The sequence below is a fragment of the Talpa europaea genome, assembly GCF_964194135.1.
Source record: "Talpa europaea genome assembly, chromosome: 11".
NCBI classification, from domain to species: Eukaryota; Metazoa; Chordata; class Mammalia; order Eulipotyphla; family Talpidae; genus Talpa; species Talpa europaea.
In genome coordinates, this window is record NC_140078.1 from 34605532 (window position 1) to 34627218 (window position 21687).

Consider the following 21687-nt stretch of genomic DNA (forward strand, 5'->3'; position numbering starts at 1 on the left):
CTTGCCCACATTATGTCCATTGTGTTTCTGGGCCCCACCAAGTCTTCCTGTTTTCTGAATTATTATTTTTCACAATAATTTTTTATTGTTTCAAATCTGCTCTGTTGGCATTTGTACAACATATAGACCAAGTGGGGCAAAGAAAGGATCCCACCCACCCCCCTTTTTTAAGACTTGCAAATTGAAGAAACATTTTGAATCATTTAAAGAACACTATTAGTTTAAAATGCTCATGAGCAGTTTTCTGTTACCAATTATGCATTGGAATACCAAAACTGAAACTGCTTTAGTGTCTCCTTAAACTTTGCTACAGTTTAGGATTATTAACTAGACATGTGCCAACAGCATGATAAATGTTGATTTAAGTCTAACTAACTAGAAGTTGACTACAAAATTGCCAGTTACTTCTGCCTTCAAATAAATTGCCAACTACAGCAGGTAAAGGCACAGAGGCCAGGAGTAACCATCCACTCAGTGTGTGGAGTGGAAGGGCAGCCTTTCTTTGTTGCTTCTTTTTCAGTGAAGAGGGATGGTTCTTCTCTCCTTTAACTCTTGAAATTTTATGGTTAACCTGCATTGAGGAAAAGCCTGGACTAGAGTTGAGAAGTAAAACTTTTCCCCTAGGATTAGAAAATGGAAAACAATATTATAAAAAAAAACAAACAAACCTTGACTTCTAGAATATACCAGTTTACCATGCCATGCAGGTAAGGTGAGCAGTTTTTAAAGAAATAGCATATCTAAAAAAAAAGTCACAGGACTATACTCAAACTTGCTCAGTTACCTCTTCACATTGCAGCATCTTCAGTGCTTTGGGTGGGGGTCATCCTAAACATTGCCATTGCCTTCCAGTCCAAGCATATAAACTGTGTAGAATGCTGGTTAGCAGAGAGCCAGGTATCAAACAGGTCACATAGAGTGAATTATTACATTTGAACATGGCTTAGCGAAACATTGAGAATACTTCTGGTCAGGATGCCCTCAAAACAAAGTGATTTAGGGGCAGGGAATTTAGGAGGTCTTCCTAACAAGTACACTGACAAATGGAGGTGAGACATGGAGGTGGAAAGTCTACAGAGGGTGCATTGATGATCCCTGGGTCTCTCAGGTAACTGTGTAGAATGTATCTCAAGAGTTGTCGAAATATGGGGGAAGGAAGCTGGGGTTTTGAACCCCTCATCTTGCAGTTCTCAGTGACTGAGATGACTTCTAGAGTCTCTAACTTCCTAGTGCTTCTGGCATTTCCTGCACTTGGGCCCAGCACCCTTCCCTGGCCAAGTGGTATCTTTCGTCACAGAGGTGCATGTGTTCCAGGTTGGAAGAAGTCAGAAGTCATGTGCTTGCAGGTGATTGTCTGCTGATGCTGCAAGTGACCTCTTGGCATGTGCTGCAGGCTGCTAACTTGGATGAGTTGAGGGCAGTGCACTGATAAAGAAATACATGCCTGGAATGACCTTGAGCCCCACAGTACACTCCATGATGTCCTAAAACAAGTCACTGCTGGGTCCTGAAGACTGGAGGTATTCCAGTGTGTGCGGGTGCAGTGAAGGTCTAGACCAAAGGAGACTTAGCTATGTGAGAATAATATGAAAGACAACAGAACACCCCACCCCACCCCCATTATTAACATGCCTAAGAGGGTTTTCGTAAACAATGAGGAATTAGAAAATAAAATTAGCTTGCACGATTTCAGATGGGAACAGATGCCTGCTTGCTTGATTTTTTTTTGTTTTAATTTCCACAAAAACCTCAAGCAGAGTTAATAATGTATGAAAATTAGGTACCATGTGTGCACTTTGCTTCGTAATGTTTTTATTAAGCAGCCAGTTGATTTAAAAATAACACAATATGACAATTGGCATAATGGCAGATGCTGTGGTGTGTATGGAAACATCCTTTTCAAATGTTCTGTCAGGTTTTCCATTACACAAGGGCTTTTTTTTTTCTTTTAAAGCCTTCAGAATTATCACAGAATATGAAAACATATAAAGTTACAATTTGATAAAACAGATTTTCCAAATATATATTCTAGTTGCTTTTTAAAAAATAGTGTAGTCAACTAGAGATAATCTTTGGAAATAAGTTTCTATGGATGTTTAATTTTCCTCAGTAGATTCACACTTCTGTTTTCTCAAATTTTTACCAATATCATTTGCTGATCAGAATTTGCCTTCTTTTTCATATTCCCACCCTCTGCCACTCTGGCCTATACATAACAGACAGATCTAGGGAGAAGCAATGTGGACCCAGAGGGTTCCAATTACTTGAGCAATGTCCCAGTTCTGGCGGTAAAGTGATTTATAGGCAGTTGATTCATGGTGTCACTGGACTAATAGATGGAAATATCCTCTCCCAGAGTTGAGTTCAGGTCTCTGTCATTCCCTGAAGATGTCCCTGTCATTGAGGGAAGAGCAGTGGGCTACTTCTGTCACTGTGCCCATACCTTTGGGTTTTACTGCAGCTCCACGTAGTGGTCCAAAGTTGCCTTCTAGTTTATGTGATCTAGCAGAACATGCTGAGGCATAGGGAAGTTCAGTAATTCAGCCTATCCATGGGGAGATTAATTGCTGATTGAATATATCAATATTCTGCAGCATGTTTTATAACCCACTGCTTTGAAATTGAATACACCTGGCAGGAGAGATACCTCAATCATGAGGGTGGTTTTTCCAGGACGAGACGCACACATTATACTCCCAATGTGCTAACGCCTGTGATTTCCCCAAGTGTGGGAATCTGGACTGCACAATTTGTAGTTATGGGGGACTGTGTTCATGCTGTCCCTGCCAAAAAAATTTGTTGTTCAACAAAACATATCTTGTGTCCATTCATTTTGTTCATCTGCAGTGTGAGAGAATGATCACACAGGGTGGTTTAAGTGATTTGACAGAATCAGGGCATTTTTTTTCTGGTGGCAGGAGTTGATGGACACTGGAAAGATAGTGAGCATTGTGGAATGTTCTGAAACTGTTATGGCTGATCAGTTTGGGAACATCATGTCCTTTAACTCTTGTCCTTCTAAGGGGCCCAGGCTGGGCATGTCCTTTCTATGCAGCATCCTGTGATCACCCATTTGTGCCCACTGACATCAGCTGGGCCACAGGTGCAGGCCAGCGCCCTCAGAGTAATAATACCTTGTGGCGTTTTAAAAAGTAATTGCAGAGGAGACATTTGATCTTTATGGCTTTTACTATAAGACTTTCTTGGAATCTTTCTAAGATTGGTTGGAACAGAACTTTTCCATCTACACTATGGTCTATAAAAATCATAGCAACTGACTTCATGGGGCTTGATTTTTTTTTCTTTTGTTATTTTCTTCACTCTTCAATTAGATTTTACTCAAATGTGGACAGAACACTTTAGCAGAAAATAACCAGCATTAAAATAACTCAAAGACGGGGTTGTACCTGGCATATTCCTATTCGTAGCAAGTGTGGAGACAGGTTTTGCCATCCTGGACCTGTGGCAAACTCTAAAAGCCCCTGTCTAGGTGAACATTTGCTCCAGAAGGAGCCAGGTTGACTGGAGGCTTGGCCAGGGGTCCAGAAGCCTGGCCACTACCTGAATTCCACTTTAGGTGTGTCTCTTAACTGGCCTCACTTCCAATGAGGTTACTCCAAAAGCAACCTGGGAATAATAATATCTACCCTTGACCTCTCAGAATGCTAAAGGTGACAAATTGGTTGTCAGAATCTAAGGGGTCATTTATTTCCTGAGTGTGAAAACAGACTTTAAAGAGCTGACATTAAAATTTCAGGTTGTGCTCATGGGCCTTTGAGGAAGGAGGTGCTCTTTTTAGTTAACTGTAGTCTAAAAAAAGAGAGAATGATCTGAATTAGCTTTTGTGGGACTTATGAGAATATATGAGAACATCTACAAGAAGCTATAATTTTTCACCATCATTCCCTCAAACCGTGTTGGAAGCAGGTTATAAACACCATCTCACTCTAAGAACAGTTCTTCCATCAGGAATGCCTGGGTACCTAATTTGTGCTGAAATGCCTCACAAAACTTCAGTTTTCTAGCGCCTAATGGCTTGGTATGTTGGATGTTCCCAAGAAAGCGAGGCAGGGATTGTGGCAATAGCAGCATACCATTTTGGCTAGCTCCTTCAAACCCTCCAGCTTAGATGGGTATTACCGGTTGCTGGACAGCAAACCTCATCTGATCATTTCCCGGAACAAGGGGGACTTCGGGAGCGCCAGAGCCTGATGTACAAGGAGCACTGACCTCTCAGAGTAGTCTTCACCTTGGGCCTTTCTTTGGGAACCTGAAGGTACTCACTCATTTTTTTTTTTCCACGTTCAGACTGGATCATTCTACAATGAGTCCCTACCTACTTGATGCATCACACATCTCAGAGCATGCTCACATGCTGCACTCTGTCCTCAGTGCGTGGGCAGTCAGCCTCAGCAAGTGATGGCATGTCATTTACAGAAAAGCAAATTGGGGTACAAAGGATTCAATAGCTTGCCTGAGAGTCTGGCTTTTCTTTTCCCAGGGAACTATTGCCCACTTCCTACTTCAGAAGCAGTTCCCTCAGCTGTGATACCAGCATTTGCTGTGCAATGGTGTCTGGGTCCCACACTGTATTCTTCTATTAAATGCCAGTGAAGACCTATTTAGTTACTCAGCTGACATAAACAGGCACTTGAGCCTTACTTTTCTCTGATACTATTACCCAGTCACTCTTCCAAACAAAATAGGTCCTATTCATTCATTTCTGTGCTCATTCATTTAGTGTTTTGAATGAAATATATGGCAAGCTCAGTCCTGCATTAGCTTGTTGCTAGCCCACTAAGGAGCTGCCATGTTAGGATGGCAAAGGGAGATGATCCTGAGGTCCCTACAGATTTTTGCCAGTGGAAAAAAAGTGCAAAGAAGGCTCATAGCTTGGCCTGCTGTGTGCTGCAGGTAGAAGGGTGGTGGTGGTGGTGGTGGTGGTGGTGGAGGGTGCCAGCACCGTCAGTATCCTTTGTTTTAAAACAGGGATTATATTAGTAGCCTTGATACAAGCCAAATACTTAGGACAGGGCCTGGCTCATTCTAAGTGGGGATCATCAATTATTATTCTGATGGACAGTTAGCTCCAGGAAACAAGGAGTTCTATTTCCCTGGCATCTAGAATTGGGTATAGCATGTAGCTGGTGCTCAATAAATATGTGTTAAATAGAGTTAATTTGTTAAGCAAGAGAGGACATGTAGCTTCTGGAAAGACTATGAGGTTTGGTGTCTAGAGGCCTAGAGTTTGTTCCCATCCCATAAGCTACTGAATATCCAATTTCTCATTTATTTCAGTGGGCATAGTATGTGACATTTTATTTTATTTTATTTTATTTTATTTTTTATAGAGGCATGCTTTATTTATTTGTTTGCTGGTTTGTTTGTTTGTTTGTTTTGTTTATACATGCACTGGGTACAGTCAGAAGCGCGGGAGGGTGAGAGAATTCACCAGAGCCAGAGCGGGGAGCAGAGCAGGCAGAAGGACCGAAGTTCACTGCTGAGGGGAGCAGCGGGCGGCAGGAGAGGTCTGCACGCCATGTGGGACCCTCCTCTGGTGGCCGGGGAGCAGCCGGGGATCGAACCGGCGCCGCAGAGGCCGCGCGCAGTTTCGCAACCCAGCGCTCAACCGCTGCGCCACCGGGGAGGCCCTATGTGACATTTTAGTTTCAGCTACCAATGCTACAAACCCATCTGAGTGTTCCTTAAACAGAAAAGAGCTCAATGACCTTCCCTAACATGACACTAGATTCATCTATTTTGGCCCTGCCAGGGCTCCCCAGAGGCTTCTGTGTCCCTCTAAATGTCCCCTTCTCATTCAAAGCTCATCTTTTCTTCCTTTGTCTCCTTGCACCTGTGACCTTATTTGGGAGAGAAACCTTTCTCTGCCCTGTTGACTGTGACTTTTGTCACATGCTCGTGTGACAGCAGGGTCAGAACTTTGCCATCTCTGAAGTAGAAGGTTTCTCATGCCAGCAGGGAGGGAAGAAGGATCTGGGCAGATAGCTATCACTGTTGTGCAGGCTTCCCACTGTGGTTTCCCCTGTGGCATGATGATGATATATCCAGCTGTTAATACACATAATCACATAGGTGGGAGTGCATAGTAGCAGTCCCTAAAAGATGGCCCATATCTCTAATTGACATTACATTTATGAAGATACATGTGTAAAAAGACAGTATGAATGCCTCCTCTCCAGTGTGACCTCAGTCTCCACCATGCTGTATTGTTTTATACATAATTACTTCCCTTATTTTGCTACCTGCTTGATCCCTCAAAGCATTTAAGTTTGTAGGCCCTGTAGTAGAGAACTGAGATATATCTATGTTCAGCTTATATAGTCTATCTTTAGGCAATTAAAGCATGGACATCTTAATTATAAATAAAGTCCTTATTTTCTCAATGGACTGAATCATATATTTGGGAGGTTTGGATCTGGTTATTCCATTTCCCTCTCTTTTTTCTCCATCCTCCTTTTCTGAGATCTACCTTGAGAGGTACAGTGTGGTCAGTGGTCAGTTACCTGACTGCTGGTGGAGACCGTGTGCCCAGAACTGCCTTTGGAATGTTCTATTTCTCTGTATGGCACTAGAGTCATGTGGTTTGGACAGTGTCTCCTTAGCAATATGGACAGTCTCATCAGTTGATTAAAAAACAAACAGAAAACCAAAAATACCCCATTTGGGTGTTTGTAGATCATGTTCACAGGGCCTGTAGTGGTTTATATTTTCCTTGACATGGATTTTCCTGTTAATTTGACAGCTGTTGACATTCTACATGAGTCCATATGTAGTACCAATTTCTCTTCTTCTTTTTCTTTCTTATTTGTTTTCTAAACAAAAAAAAACTGCTTTCTTGCCTAGAGATGTAAATTCCACATTTTGGCTATATTGGATTCCAAGTTTTCCAAGAAAAGGCTTAAATTTATTAGGTTAGTTCACAATGTTCTTACAGAGAACTTTACTTTGAGGCGTGGGGCCACATGTGGTTGGGGTTGTTTTGCGATAAATAATATAAGAGAATCAGCACTACAGTTTATAGACATTTGGGCCATGCCTGTTGCTTAAATAATGAGCACATGTAATTTGCAAGCTTGGTCCCTGGTGGAAGGGGATGGGATTGGGGTGAAGATCAAATCAATGTTTTCATAGCTTTATACTCTATATTGATGGTGCCTATGAGTCAGTGCAAATCAGATGGACTCTGCAGGGACTTGAGGAGCCTCCATGGAGCTGCTTTAATTGGGAATTGTTCCCCTTCACCCTCTCAGGATCTGGCTGCTCAACAGAATTAAAGAGTACAAAGTGAGTAATAGATTGGATGACAAACAGGTCTTTGCATGAGGTTGAATCATAATAGTGGTGGAAGGCTTGGTTAGGTTATGTCACTGCTATACTTTTATTTTCTATATTTACCTCTTAAGAGGGGAACTAAAACAGAAAGGGTCTCTATTTAATATAAAAATCATGCTTTCTCAGTGTCTAACTTGGAACATGTTCATGATTTCATATGTGTGTGTATCTGTTTATGGATACATACAGACACATGGGATACACACATGTATAAACACATATGCAGACACTGATTTAAATGTAAACTGCTGACAGCAGAAAGCAACTTATCACAGTTTCACCGCAGAACATTGATTTCTAGTTGTTTAGATTTCATGAACTAGGAATATAAAAAATAAATTGAGCAAAATATAAAATCCAGCATGGATTACCAACTTCATATTTTCCAATATCATTAAAAAAATTTTGGAGAGGTGGTAGACTTAGATTTATTGTGGTGATCATTTTGCAGTATATGTAAATATCATTATGTTGTACACCTGAAACTAATATAATGTTATATATCAAGTATATCTCAATTTAAAAAGTTTTAAATGGTGGTAAAATATACATAAATTTTACCATCCTAACCATTTTTGTGTGTAAAGTTCAGTAACGTTAAGTACACTCACATTGCTGTGTAGTTCAACGTGAGTTTTCAGAAGAAAGAGCAAGACAGGGCCTCCATCTGTCATCATTGTTTCATAATAGGAAGAACATTTTAACACCAAAGGGAAACAAGGAAGGAAGACTATCATATTAAATGCAGGAAATGTCTCTCCAATCTGTGGTAGAATAGTACAAAGAAAAATAATCATCTATGGAAAAATAATAATGCAGAGAAAAAGCATACAGCAAGGATCCCTAAATTTTGAAAATGCTAACCCTTTGTCATCTTTGATCCAGGTTATTCCAACTCAGAGTGCCTTTTAGATGACCTGTTTGTTACCTGTAGGCTGGAATCAGCTATGCCACTAGGCACAGTTCAGCAGCTGATACTTATTTCTAAGACTTTGTTGGTGAAGAAAGCTGTGTGTTGGTTTACATCCTAGGACATGTGTCTTAACTGTCAGTGATCCAGGTGCCACCAGTTCACATACTGGCACTGGTCAGCATCCCAGATCCAGATCTGGTTTTGTTTTTACAGAAGTGAAGTTGCTGGTTATAATGGAAACCCATATATATTTATTCCTCTATGATCTCATTCTCTTTATTTTCTCTCCAAAGTTTGTTAATGTACTGAAGTAAGTTTGTAGTCCCACCAGAAACATGTAGCTCTGATTTATGTGACTATATACCACATAATATGTATCTGTCCTCCTGTCAGTGAACAATAGGGTTGTTAACTGAGACAAACAATACTGCATGTACATTCCCATGTGCCCTTCCTGTGCACATGAGTAAGAGTTTATTCTGGTGAGTTATCTGGGACATGAGTCAGTGGGTCAAAGGCAAAGTGTTATCTTCATTCACAAAATATAATTAGCATATTAATTAGATATTTACTATAGCTTTTTACTTTAATGGGGTGAGGAAAACATAATAAGTCAACTACTAATAACTTTGTTTTTCTGACCAAATTGAGAGTTGCTGATCTTTGGCTTTATCTTTAGGTTAGAATCAAAGTCTGTCTATAATAGAGATATGGCAAATTGGTTACAGGGTTTTTTCTTTGTGTCTTTGGAGGTGGGGCAGGGACCAACAGGGAGAAGTCAATCCCTTCATTAAGTTTCCCCCTTTCCATGTGAACGATAAAATGTTTGCAGACTTAGTCTGGGAAGGCAGTTGAAACTGGGTGTTGCTGTTTCTTGTACTTTGTCACAGGCATTTTTGGTTCTAGAAAATCCTGTGGGCCAAAATTTGGCCATTCTTCTCTTGACAAGTTTCTCAGCAGACCCTTCTGGAGTCGCCCTGCTGTTGCGTGCAGCATTAGATGATATAAGTTTCTTTCAATATCTCATCTGTGGTTTCTTTGAACAAGTTGGGGAGATAATCCAGAGGAGAAGTAGACCCAGGTTCCTTTGGTGTTGAATGTCAGCTGGCCTGGAGGAAGTCTAGAAGCCTCCATGCCTGGCACCCCCATGTAGCCACCATGCAGCCTGCTAGAAGCCCTCAGGGTTTGGTTACATATGAGTCAGGCTTCAGTCTCAAAATAATAAACTAAAAAAAAAATAAAAGAGGACAAACTGATAACTGAGATGATGTCTAAATGTGCTTGCTGTGCTTTCTTCATAGTCTTCTCTGTTATCATCAGCAATAGTGGAGTATTTTGATCACTCTTTAGAAAACAATAAGTGGGAAGAGAACTTGGTGAGAAAAAGCCATAGAGACACCAAAGGAAGACATAACAGGCTAAAAGCCTTTCCCGTTGTAGGACTCCTTTAATTCTGTCAAGGAAGCCTGTGAGTTGACCATTCTCAAACATGGCAAATTGAATTATGGGTGGGGAAGAATCTGAGACAAATTACACATATGAGCAATCTGCGTTAATGATTCAGGTGCCTGCCTGATAAACATTTTGCAGGTAATTTGGTGTATGTTGCAGAATCACTGTGGTGCATGAGGTTATCAGACAAAAGCTCTTAAATTGGTTGCTATCTGTGAAGTAATTAGTGTTTAGATATATAGATACATGTTTACATTTTTAAATAATTCTTTTTTGTTTTTTATAATCAGCTGTCAAAGCTTGAAAAACAACAGCAGAGGAAAGAAAAGACCAGAGCCAAAGGGCCTTCGGAATCGAGCAAAGAACGAAATGCTCCTCGTAAAGAAGACCGCAGCGCCAGCAGTGGGGCTGAGGGCGACGTGTCTTCTGAAAGGGAACCATAGATGGAGGGGGCCGGGACTCAGGTAGGAGCTTCCCCTCCCTGCATCCCACATCTTCTCATACTTTGGGCAAAGAGGAATGAGTAGACACAATGACTTTTGAGATAGAATTGACTTTATGGACATTCATCCCTGGCTTTCTTAAATATGCTGACTTCCAGGATGGAAAGACAAGATGAGATATGGGAGGCCAGGGATTATTCCCCTCGGAGGAGGCTCTGTTCATGCCACCTTCCTCCATTGCCTGTATCAGTTTACAACCACTGCTACTATGAGTTTTTTTTAGAGTGTTTGCAAGTACATAATCCAGACCAGGAGCTTCCCATGCACTTTCACCAATGCTGCCTCCTTTCCATTCCTGCCCTCAGAAGCCCCATTGGAGGCTATGGTCATCTGCAGCCATGGTCACCTTCTCTCATAATTTCCCACCTCTTGTTATAACTGGCATTGCCAGTTTCCTTTTCCCAAAATAGGGTTTTATGCTTGTCCTTTTATGCTCAGGGAAGGCATTGCAGTTCACTGTGGCATTGAATCCACCTCCCTGCCTGAAGATCAGATGCCTCTAAATAAGCCCCAGCCATTTAATGGCCCTTCATTCAAGTTCATTTCTTCAGTGAACACATTATGAATAGCTTCTTTCTTTTCAGGAGCTCACAAGTTCAGGGAGAAGCATAGAAATGATTATACTGCAGTATGATGCATTGTGGTGGTGATGGGATTGTGGGGTGTGGGGTGGAGAGGGAAATTGGGGAGGGGCCACAGAGGGAAGGACTCCAGAAAGGACCTCACAGATCATGTCAAATTCGGGGGGAGGTGTGGGTTAGGGCCGGCTGCTGCCTGAGTCAACAGAACAGGTACAAATTTTTTGGGCACCAGGAGGGACAAAGACAGATGAATTTGGATGCAGAGGTAATAAAGAATGGCCGAATGGGCATCCTCTGGTGGTGCAGGCAGTTGAGTGCCGCTCTGTGAAGCTGTCCGCAGCCTCTGCAGTGCCAGTTCAATCCTGGCTGACCAGTGAGGGTCCCACATGGCGAGCAGACCTCTCCTGTCTCCCGCTGCTCCCCTCAGCAGTGTATTTCATCAGTCTGTCTGTTTTCTTCTCCTCTCTGTCTCTGGTGAATCCTCTCATCCTCCCGCGCATCTGGCCTGTACCCCAATTCTTGTATGTATAAATAAATAAATCAATCTTAAAAAAAAAAAAAAGAATGGCCAAAGCATTGAGTACAAGTCAGTGGGTATCTGTGGAGCTTCTCTGAAGTTAAGAGAAGTAGGCACATTTGGGTCATACAGGGTCTTGTGTGCAATTCTGAGAAATATGAATTTTACCCCAGGGGCAATAGGGGACATATAAAAGTGTATGAATGATGTAATCATATACAAGTTTTAAACAATCATAGTAGCAGCATTGGAAAGTAAGGCTGGAAGTAGATAAGCCAGTTAGGAGAAAGTTACGGAAATCAAGAGAACATATTGTGGAAATTGAGGGGAAATGGTGGAATTGAAAACTATAAAGAAAACACAATCATTTCAACTTGGTGACTAATTAGATGTCTTTTTCCTTCAGTTTTAAGATTATAAATAAAAACCTCTTCCCCAGTGAGTTGGGACCTTACAACAAGTTTAAAAAATTTAATTTTCTGACTTCCATGATGAACTCAATGAATAGAAAGGGCTTAAAAGTGAAAGCACTCATCTCCCAGTAACCAACACATGTACCTGCACACATGAGCATGCACATGCATGCACACACACACTGAAATGTAGCCCAGCTTTAAAAATTCAAATGCCACCTACTTAATTCACTTCTTAATTGTAGTATTTAACTACTAATATATTTTATACATTTAATATCTTAATTTTTTAATTATGTCTGATCAATGCTTTGAAAATGAGGGGTATTGAATTCTATTACTTTTTAAGCCAGTGTAAAACATGACAACTTTCCATTAGTGTTAGCTTTTGGACTCAGAATTTCTAAGTCCAATAGTGAATATATCATGGACATCAGGATCCTGTCACCATTGGGGTAGCCTGGGGCTGAGTTTACCATTTATGTAAGAAAAATCACCTGAAGGCCCTGTGCATAGAGGAAGAGATGGTAATTGTGTTATAGAACATCCAGGATACTTTCACTCATACATGGATAAGCTCAAAGGAAAAACAGGCAAGAGATGAAAGTAGGCATTTCTTTTTTTTTTTAATTAAAATTTTTTAATATATATTTTACATAATTCTTCATTTTTGTACAATGTATGCTTTTTCATCTCAGTTATAGTCCCCATGAAATTCCCATCACCCATTCACCTGTGTACCATCACCATAATCCCTTGTGTTCTTCCCACCCGCTTTCATCTAGCTCCCTCCTCCGCCCTTGCAGAATGTCTCTGGTTTATAGTTGCCTATTGATTTTGATTTTTACTTTATTATAATTACTTTTTATCCCCTGATCCCTTATTTGGATCCTCTGAAAATAGGCATTTCTCTCTAACATATCCCAAGCTCAGTAATGAGGCAGCATTTCTCATCGACTTGTAGGTATCTGTTTTTTGCTTCTCTAAAATTGATTAAAAAAATAAAACTCATGGGCCTCCCCTGGTGGCACAGGCAGTTGAGTGCCGCACTGTGAAGCTGTCTGCAGCCTCTGCAGCACTAGTTTGATCCCTGCCGGCCGGTGAGGGTCCCACATGGTGTGGCAGACCTCTCCTGTCGTGCCCGCTGCTCCCCTCAGCAGTGTATTTCATCAGTCTGCCTGTTCTGTTCCCCACTCTGTCTCTTGTGACTCCTCTCACCCTCCCACACATCTGGCCTGTACCCCAGTTTTTGTACAAATAAATCAATAAATCTTTAAAAAAAAATAAAACTCGTAATTGTATTTATTCTCAGTGAGTAGCGTAGAACTTGAGGTAAATAATATTATTGTTCTGTCATCTACCCAAAAAGAACTAGCCAGAGAGGGGACCCAGCAGTGGGTGAGCCAAACCTGGAAGCACATTATTTTGAAAAGACTAGACAGATATGTGCTTCTTTTCCTTTCCCTGTAAATCAAGTTCATTGCAGCCAAATCTTTATTTTGGGAAGAGGTGGGAAGAAGGTGAATAAAGAGGAGATGTTGGAAAAGCCCTGCCTGACAGGAGGAAGTGAACGTCCTTAGGTCAGGAGAATCATTGGGGAGAGGATAGGACAAGAGGAGGGAAGCCAGAGGCTGCACCTGGCAGTGTGGCCCCCACTCCAGTCCAGAATCCATAGAATGGGGGCTAGGTTGCTGGGCAAGCTGGAAACCATAGGGACCTCTGCTGTAGTCCCTGGTAGGAATTCTGGAAGGAGACTACCATGACAGATGGCTCTAGTCTCCATGAGGCTGCTGCAGTTGAGTAGAATTGGCCACAAGACCTAGTTAGGTATCAGGTGATGGGTGAGGTCCCACCTGCCCTGTGCAGAAGAAAGCTATGTTGGTCCATTGGGCCACCTGTGGGTCGTGGGTGGAAGGGGAGAGGTGAGCCTACTTCAGAGACTGAGGAAACAGTTTCATTCAGGAAGTCAGAAGTCCTTAATAGCACCCATGGTCTAGTTCTAGCTACAAGTTTTTTTTTTTTTTCAACTTTTGTCTGAATAGTAAGATAGGCCCTGACTGGACACATTTCTTCCTAATGAGCCAGAACAGTTTGTATGTGTTCTGTTAAAAGGATATTCCATCACTTTTTTCTCTCTCTTTTTTTTCCCCCACTGTAGAAGGTAAGGTCTCTTTCATTCCCAGAGCTTCCCTTTGTTTCCTTGTTTCTATGTTTATACTACTAGTATTTCATAGTATAAAATTAGCTGTGCCTCTGAGGTGGTATTTTTTTCATGCTTGTCCTGGAGTTTGCAAATATACATTTTTGACTAATCTGAGTCCTCCTTTAAATAACCTTTACCACTTTACATGTATTACAGGTACCTTGCAACAGCATTTCTGTGATATTGCTGTCATTCATTTCAATTTCCATATGAAACTATATTATTCGTTTGTGTTATAATGCTTTTTTTTTATTTCTACCATTTCTTTCTGATCCCAGTTCTCTATTTACATTATCCATCTGTCCTATATTGTCTGCTTTCCTCGCTAGAACCCTTAACATTGTTTTTACAATCCTTTCCTGCTAATTTCAAAATCTACATCATATGTAAGTCAACATTCATATGATGCATTGGATTTCCTGAGCTGCTTGAATCTGTAATGTATGTCTTTTAGTACATTTGGGAAATTTTAAAGCACTACTTCTTCAAATACTTTTTCTGCCCTTCTCTCTCTCTTTTTACCTGGAGGTAAGTTTTTAAGCTTTGAGAGTCTCTGGTTTGAAATATCTCAGGATCCCCTCAATTCTATGATTATACAGTAGGGAATCAGAAATCCTGAATTATATTGCTCGCATAAAATTTCTTTTGAAAGTCATTTTTATTACAAAATTAATGCTCATTCATTATTGAAAAGAATCTAAATGCCAGAATGCTCAAAGAAGAAAACAAGTCATCTACCACCTCATCATTCTAATATAATCATTTTATATAATAACTATTAGCATAATGCTTTTATAACATTTTCTCTAAGCAGATAATTCTATATCTCTTTCTCTGATTTTATAGAGTTGGAGACATACTGTATATATAATGTCACTGCTATTATTATCTAACAAAATATTGTGAATATTTTCTAGGCCATTCTTCTTTAGTAAATCTTATCATTTCCATCTGCACATCAAACATTTGAAGCATAAATTTACTATCCCAAAGTATTAAAACATTTAAAATTTAATTGAGGTAATATAAATGAAGAATATATTCAAGCAGGATTCCAAAACTCATTTTAAATTCAAAACAAAGATTTTAATGTATGCCAAGGAGATGGAGTTCCTTAAGGGTCAATGTGGAACTGCTTTCAGGATTTCAGTTTGAGTTAACATCTTGATTAAAACAGAGGAGTGAATGAGTTGTGTTCATTGACTTAAAAATGGAAATAGGGGCCTCCCTGGTGGCACAGCAGTTGAACGCTGGGCTGCGAAACTGCCCGCAGCCTCTGCAGCGCCAGTTCGATCCCTGGCCGCCAGCGAGCGTCCCACATGGGGTGCAGACCTCTCCTGCCGCACCCGCTGCTCCCCTCAGCAGTGTATTTCATCAGTCTGTCTGTTCTGCTCCCCGCTCTGGCTCTGATGAATTCTCTCACCCTCCCGCGCTTCTCACTGTACCCAGTGCTTGTATAAATAAATAAATAAATAAATCTTTAAAAAAAAAAAATGAAAGAAAGAAATTAGAGGATATCATTTTAAAAAAATGGAAATAGGGGTCTCCCTAGTGGTGCAAGGGGTTAAGCACTGCACTATGAAGCAATCCGAAGCCTCTTCAGCACGAGTTTGATCCCCAGTCCACCAGGGAGCAACCCACATGGCAAAGCAGACCTCTCCTGTCTCGCCTGCTGCTGCCCTCAGCAGTGTATTTCAGTCAGTCTGCCTGTTCTGTTCCCCACTCTGTCTCTGGTGAGTCCTCTCACCCCCAGCATCTCTGGCCTGTGCCACAGCTCCTGTATGCATAAATAAATGAATTTTTAAAAAAATAAGGAAATAGTACAATCCCCAGAATTGAGTTGTTTCTCTGCCTCCTGGTAGTCTTTCAGCTATCTCCTAAGAAGTAGTTCAAGACTGTGACTGGTGTGTCTCAGAGCATGAAGGTAGACCGCAGGTAAAATTTTACTCCCTGTGTGAGTCCAGATAGAACTAAAGATGATGGACTAGCTGCAGTTCCAGTTAGCCTTGGTGCTGTGAGTCCATGGTCCTTGATATCCAGCTGGACTCAGGAGTGGAAGACTGTTGATTCCATCAAGGCATCTGCTCATAATATGACCCTTTCTGAACATGACCTGTGTTGAGTGCATCTGGAAGCACTGTGGTGTCACTGTGTGCAGACTGCTATTAGCACAGTCTTTGACTTTACTGAAGTCCATTCAATTAGAATTTAGAAATGGGGTCTCCCCGGTGGCGCAGCGGTTGAGCGCTGGGTTGCGAAGCTGCCCGCAGTCTCTGCATCGCTGGTTCGATCCCCAGCAGCTCCCAGGCCACCGGAGGAGGGTCCCACATGGCGCGCAGACCTCTCCTGCCGCCCGCTGCTCCCCTCAGCAGTGTACTTCGGTCCTTCTGCCTGCTCTGCTCCCCGCTCTGGCTCTGATGAATTCTCTCACCCTCCCGCACTTCTGACTGTACCCAGTGCATGTATAAACAACAAATAAATAAATAAAAAAAAAGATGCCTCTATTAAAAAAAAAAAAAGAATTTAGAAATGAAGGAATAGAAATAGCTTTGTTAATATTTGGACTTTCGTTAAGCTCTTGGATGACAGATTTCTTCCTCACAGATCTGGGGAAGGCCAACTAGTTTTTGCTGTAACCTCAGAATCTCAAGACACTTGGATAATTTAGACAAAGTATCTACCTTGTAATCCTCTGAGTAGTTGTAAAAATATCTCAAGAACAAGTGCTTAATTTATCCCCTCTCCCTATGCTTTCTTTAGTCTTCTCACCCCTCTGTCTTCCAAATTGTTGAAAGGATTTGAAAATAAGACTTTCATATATTTTTTTTTTCAGGGAATTTGCCCATTACATTATGTTTACTAATTTGTGGGCATAAAGTTGTTTGTGGTATATCTTTTTTATTCTTTGAATGTTCTTTTTTTTTTTTTTCTTGGTAAGTCTGGCAAGAGGTTTGTCAATTTCATGAATCTATTCATTTATTTTCTCACTTGTTTTGCTGTTTGAAATTTCATTAGTTTCTGTTCTTTTTTATTCCCTTCTGCTCATTTTGGGTTTATGTTGCTTATATTCTTTTAGTTCCTTAAGGTGGAAACTCATATTATTGATTTGTCAGTCTTCTTTTAATGCATTTAATGTTATGGATTTCCCTTTATGCACTGCCTTAAGTGAATATCATAAATTTTGATCTTGTGTTTTAATTTTTATTCACTTTTTAAAATGTTTTCTAATTTGCCTTGAGACTTCTATTTGTTGCAAAGGTCATTTAAAAATGGGTTGTTTAATTCTCACGTTTGGTGTGGTGTCTTTTTGAAGTTTAAGAATGAAGCTCTAATAAATTGGAGACCCTTTGGTGAGAAGATACCTGGATTTATTATTTTTTTTAAGATTTATTTATGCATACAAGAGCTGGGGTACAGGCCAGAGATGCAGGGGGGTGGCGGTGGGGGTGGTAAGAGGATTCACCAGAGACATAGTGGGGAACAGAACAGGCAGAATGACCGAAATACACTGCTGAGGGGAGCAGCGGGCGAGGCAGGAGAGGTCTTCTGCGCCATGTGGATTACTCCCTGATTGGTCAGGGATCAAACTCGTGCTGCAGAGGCTGCGGACTGCTTCATAGTGCCGTGCTTAACCCCTTGCGCCACCAGGGAGGCCCAGATATTTGAATTTAAATGACAAATTGGCAGATTTTTCACAGTAAAGTGAAACACAGTCATACTATTGTTATTGTATCAACTGTAAAGGATAACTTCAGCTACCTTGTTATACCTGCTCATATGTTAGAATAAGACTTGAAGGTAAATTTGTTGCAAATTTGAGTAACGTGTCTTTGTTCATTTTAGTGCATTATAATTGGACAGAACTGGATCCTGAAAAATTCATGAAAGATGCTGAGCACCTGTATTGCTTTAAGAATTTGGAGCTGAATCATGAAAAGGAAAAGAGAAATAAGAAATTGGAAACCTGAATAGCCCTGCAAATAAGCACCAAAGGAAGTTGCCATTTTTGTTCTGTTCTGGTTAATAGAATGGGAGCCGCCAGCGCAGGAGTGTGCCCTGTGCATCTGGCAGCGGGGCATCTACACATGCCTCTGCCACAGGAAGGCTTTATCAATTCTCACAGTGTCTGGGTTTGCTTTTAGAACAAGATGGTCCAATACCATTTGTCTTCAAGTCCTCCTTTCACACCACAGTGCATGTCCATGGTAGGCCCCATAGCACTCACACTTTCCTTGTTCGTCCCAGCACCGGTCAAGCCAGGGTCTCTGTGAAGATGTAAAGAGAACAATCATTAATGACAATGTATTATGTAAGACCTTTGCATCTTGTAAATTTTCTCTTTTCTAAAAAGAAATAATAAAACTCCAATCCGCAACAAACCACTTTTATAAAGAGTTAAATTCCTAGGTATATTTCTGGTCACAAAAATGATGCCATACACTCAATAAAGACCTAAACTACTTCTAATATTAAATGATAATTTGTATTCTTTTATTCATTCTTTTTTTCAACATGCTTATTCCAGTTTAAAGCCATAGGTGGCTGGAGCCTATGTCTGCAGCTCAGGTATAAGGTGGAAACTAATTCTGGCTATAGGGCATCCTTTTTATCACAAGATTCACTCATTCAGGGACAATTGAGACTCATGATGAACCAAACATGCACATCATTAGATGCGGGAGGAAACTGGGGCGCCCAGAGAAGACCCATGGAGACCTGGGGAGAATGTGCAAGCTCCACATAGATAGTTGTCCCTGCTGGGAATCAATTTTTTTCTTATCAAAGTTACAACAAAACAATGTTGAACAAAATGTTGTTAGTCAATGACCTATTGTATATGAATGTTTATGTAAATTGAGTTGTCCCCTCCTGAAATACTTCTTGCCTAACTGTAAAAGTGATACCATATTTGGCATTTTTGTGATGCTGAAACTCTATAATAGCTTCTAAGTCTGTCTAGTATGACCCAGTCATCCTCTTCAAATAAAATTAAAAATGTGAAGAAAATAAAAAGCTCAAGTCACATCTGTAATGTGCATTGAACTACTTGGAATATGGAGTTTGGAAGGGGTTTGCCAAATTGTTTTATTCACAACCAATATAGATAATCCACAATGGTTTAAATTATTACAGCTCAAATGCAAGTGTTTGATCAACTCCAAGTCTATGGCAGCAGTTCAAGAGCCTCTTCTGTTTAAGTAGGCTTTGACAGAATTCAAATTTACCTTAAAATTATTTGAATTTACCTATAAGTTTACAAACTCATCTCTAAGGTTGTGGCCTTGCTGAACAGATTTGTCTTACTGGTCCCTGCTACAACATTTAGTGCAGGGAACACCACCAACCAGTGCTTATCTGAGCAGCTGCAGTCTGCCCTGTGGTTATGGCCAAGGAGGATGGCACAGACAAATCCGCTAATGTGCTTGCTGTTTGGACGGTGGTTTAATGACGAAGATCCTCATAGCTCACAATCCATTTACTGGATTCCAGCTTAAAGGGACTTAGACAAATTGGAGTATGAGTATCATGTGGTCAACTTGTTGAAGTGTCAAAATCATAAAGGTAGAAAGAGCTGAAAGGAAAGCAGAACAAAAGTGAATATTTGAAAGTCATGGGTGAGACACTGGATGAGGAACAAAATCAGGAGCAATGGGTATAAGTTGCATTAGCATAGATGCTGGTTTGATATAAAGTTGGTTTTTTTTTAAACACAATTTAAAGGTGGATGGTGATTTGGGAGCTGTAAAGTGAGCAGAAGTTATGCCCCTACTTACAAGGAGGAAATATTTTAATTAAAATATCTTCCTTACGGTATATAGGGAATGTAGTGAGAAAGTGTTTGCTAGTTTTGTAGCATAGTATTGAAGGAAGCTTTTCCATCATTTTGAAGGTCACTTTCAACTCCTAGAAACAGAAGTAGTAGAATAGACACATTATAAAGACTGTCTTGGACAGAGGTAGCCATGGGACAAGGTTACAAAGAAAAATGAAAGCTCACCTAAGAAATCCCAGGACATCCACAGCTGCATCAAAAAGGTAGTTAATTTCTGCCTTCCACCCTCCCCCCACCCCTTACTCTCCAGTCTACTCTGGGACTAACGGCTAAAATTAGATTTTGAGCGCAGTTCTATTTGTAGAGTAGAAGACACTCATCTTTACATCCCTTCTAACATCTCCAACTCCCCCTTTCTACTTATTTATAAAGCTTGCTGTTTAGTGTCCGTGAAATGACCATTTGAATGAGGGGGGTAGAGGAAAATCATACCATGTATGGCTTTTCTGAGAAGGCTTGGCTGACCACAGGCCCAGTACTATAAACAGAACACTGTCCAGTAACACTGGGTAGCAGGGTCCATTTAATCTTTCCTTTCAGGATTTACTTTATAACAGACCAAGCTATTCCAGCAACACAAAGCATAGACCAAATAAAGGCACCTTCTGGAGGTGGACACTCATGGCATTGCCTCATAGTGGATGGTCCTAGGGAGGCATTTTCTCTGCCAACTATGTCCTCACTACAGGGGGCACCAAAAGGCAGGTAGAGAATTTGACATTTCATTGATTTGATCATAATGAATAAATGGTTCCACAGGGGCCTCCCCGGTAGTGCAGCAGTTGAGCGCTGGGCTGAAGCTGTCCACAGCCTCTATAGCAACCACCGGCGAGGGTCCCACATGGGGCGCAGACCTCTCCTGCCCCACCCACTGCTCCCCTCAGCAGTGTACTTTGTCAGTCTGCCTGTTCTGTTCCCTGCTCTGGCTCTGGTGAATTCTCTCACCTTTCCGTGCTTCTGACTGTACCCAGTGCTTGTATAAATAAATAAATAAATATTTTTAAAAAAATTAATTCCACAAAAACACCCTTCCCTCTGATATGGTGTCACTTGGGTAACTCTAAAAATGGGGTGGTGATCCTTTCTCAAACTAATTTGTCAGATTTCCCTCCCCTTTTTTGAGTCACACATTTTCAGAGTTCTTAATTTGCAATTCATAACTGATTTGGGCTTTTTAAAAATAAAGAACCTCATCTCAGAAGACACGGAGTACAATCAAGCTAGATAGCCCATTGATCTGATTGGAAATGAAGGTGGAAAATGACTGTGTTAAATGGTGTCATGCTGCTCACAGCACTGCTCATGTTTTCATTCTGTCCTGGGTTATGGACACCGCTGCATTGAAGTTTTAGAGGTTCTGGAAAACAAAACTAAATTCTTGATAAAAGTATCTATTAGTCATTTTATTTTATTTTATTTTTATAGAGGCATGTTTTATTTATTTATTTATTTATTTTTTTGTTTATACATACACTGGGTACAGTCAGAAGCGCGGGAGGGTGAGAGAATTCACCATAGCCAGAGCGGGGAGCAGAGCAGGCAGAAGGACCGAAGTACACTGCTGAGGGGAGCAGCGGGCGGCAGGAGAGGTCTGCGCGCCATGTGGGACCCTCCTCTGGTGGCCAGGAGCAGCCGGGGATCGAACCGGCGCTGCAGAGGCCGCGGGCAGCTTCGCAACCCAGCGCTCAACCGCTGCACCACCGGGGAGGCCCTCTATTAGTCATTTTAGATTTGTTAAATTATTTTTTGACAATATATTTCTGTCTGTAGGGGGCATTAAAATATCCTTTCTTGTTTGTGACTCTTATTTATTTTCAGAGTTAGTGAAATAAAGACTCCATTATGAAACAAGAAATATATATAGGTTTTGCAGGAGCTTCAGTGGACATTCCCTCTCCTCCCCTTCTCCCCCCCCCCCC

The 21687-nt window shown here is 41.0% G+C and overlaps 1 protein-coding gene across 1 annotated transcript in view; it reads left to right on the plus strand.

Annotated features, from left to right (window-relative positions):
* The window catches only part of DTD1 (D-aminoacyl-tRNA deacylase 1), a gene marked incomplete at both ends in the record, with an annotated part of 166260 nt that extends 156099 nt beyond the window's left edge, over positions 1–10161 (plus strand). The window contains one exon of the mRNA XM_084247853.1: positions 10009–10161. Coding sequence (XP_084103979.1) covers positions 10009–10161 — 153 coding nt within the window. The remainder of the gene's footprint in view (positions 1–10008) is intronic.
* Between the last annotated feature and the right edge of the window lie 11526 nt (positions 10162–21687).